At 32.4% G+C, this 738-nt stretch overlaps 1 protein-coding gene across 1 annotated transcript in view; it reads right to left on the bottom strand.

Moving 5' to 3' along the window:
• Window positions 1–290: 290 nt before the first annotated feature.
• LOC109585843 (uncharacterized) overlaps window positions 291–738 on the bottom strand; it is a 5051-nt gene continuing 4603 nt past the window's right edge. Inside the window, exon 6 of the mRNA XM_020001987.1 lies at window positions 291–531. Coding sequence (XP_019857546.1) covers window positions 291–531 — 241 coding nt within the window. The remainder of the gene's footprint in view (window positions 532–738) is intronic.

The following is a 738-nucleotide window of genomic DNA, read 5'->3' as shown; positions in this document are numbered from 1 at the left end:
CTATCTTGTTAAAGTAAGAATAATACACTACAGTGAATTAAAAAGCAGCGTAATCCTACAAACTTATTTTAACAAATAGAGATTATAGTTTTAATTCCTGCCCAACTAACTGATTATCAGCATGTTTGATTATTTAAATTTTTATGAATAATAGCTGACAGTATAGTAGTACATTCTAGTTCACAATCGCATACTCATAATATTAATAATGTTAATAAAGTTAACTATTGATAATCAGTGATCAGATTTTGGTTGTTCTTTGAGCCACTTGTCAATATTAGCATCAGCCTCTATCTTATAGACTTGTGTTTCAATAGATCAGGGAAAGTCTCCATTGCCTCTGGCTTCATTTGAACAAGGATATTGACAATAGTGAATAACTGTAGGTCAGGCCAAGTGAGTTTCCCACAGCAAAGGTAGCCAGTGTTGCTGGCCATCTCATTCAACTTCCCGAGATACTTTAGAATGATTTCAGATCCAAACCTTGCTTCTAATTCCTTTTTTCTCTCTTCGTCTTTCTCGAACAATTTCCTGAGCACAATGCAACTACTGGGAGCACTTGAGCACAGCATTGTACTGAGATTTAATAGCATATGTAACTCTAATATCTATTATTTAAAGGTTTACCTAAAACAGTAAAGGAAAACAGAGAAAGAAAAGACATTTGAGTTTTGTAGTATAATAAATTTTATGGGAAATTGATGCACAAAATTTATTTGTTATAGTTAAAAGCTCATT

This window comes from Amphimedon queenslandica, unplaced genomic scaffold (assembly GCF_000090795.2).
Source record: "Amphimedon queenslandica unplaced genomic scaffold, v1.1 AMPQUscaffold_12997, whole genome shotgun sequence".
In the NCBI taxonomy this organism is placed as follows: domain Eukaryota; kingdom Metazoa; phylum Porifera; class Demospongiae; order Haplosclerida; family Niphatidae; genus Amphimedon; species Amphimedon queenslandica.
This window is presented reverse-complemented; position numbering and strand designations above follow the sequence as displayed.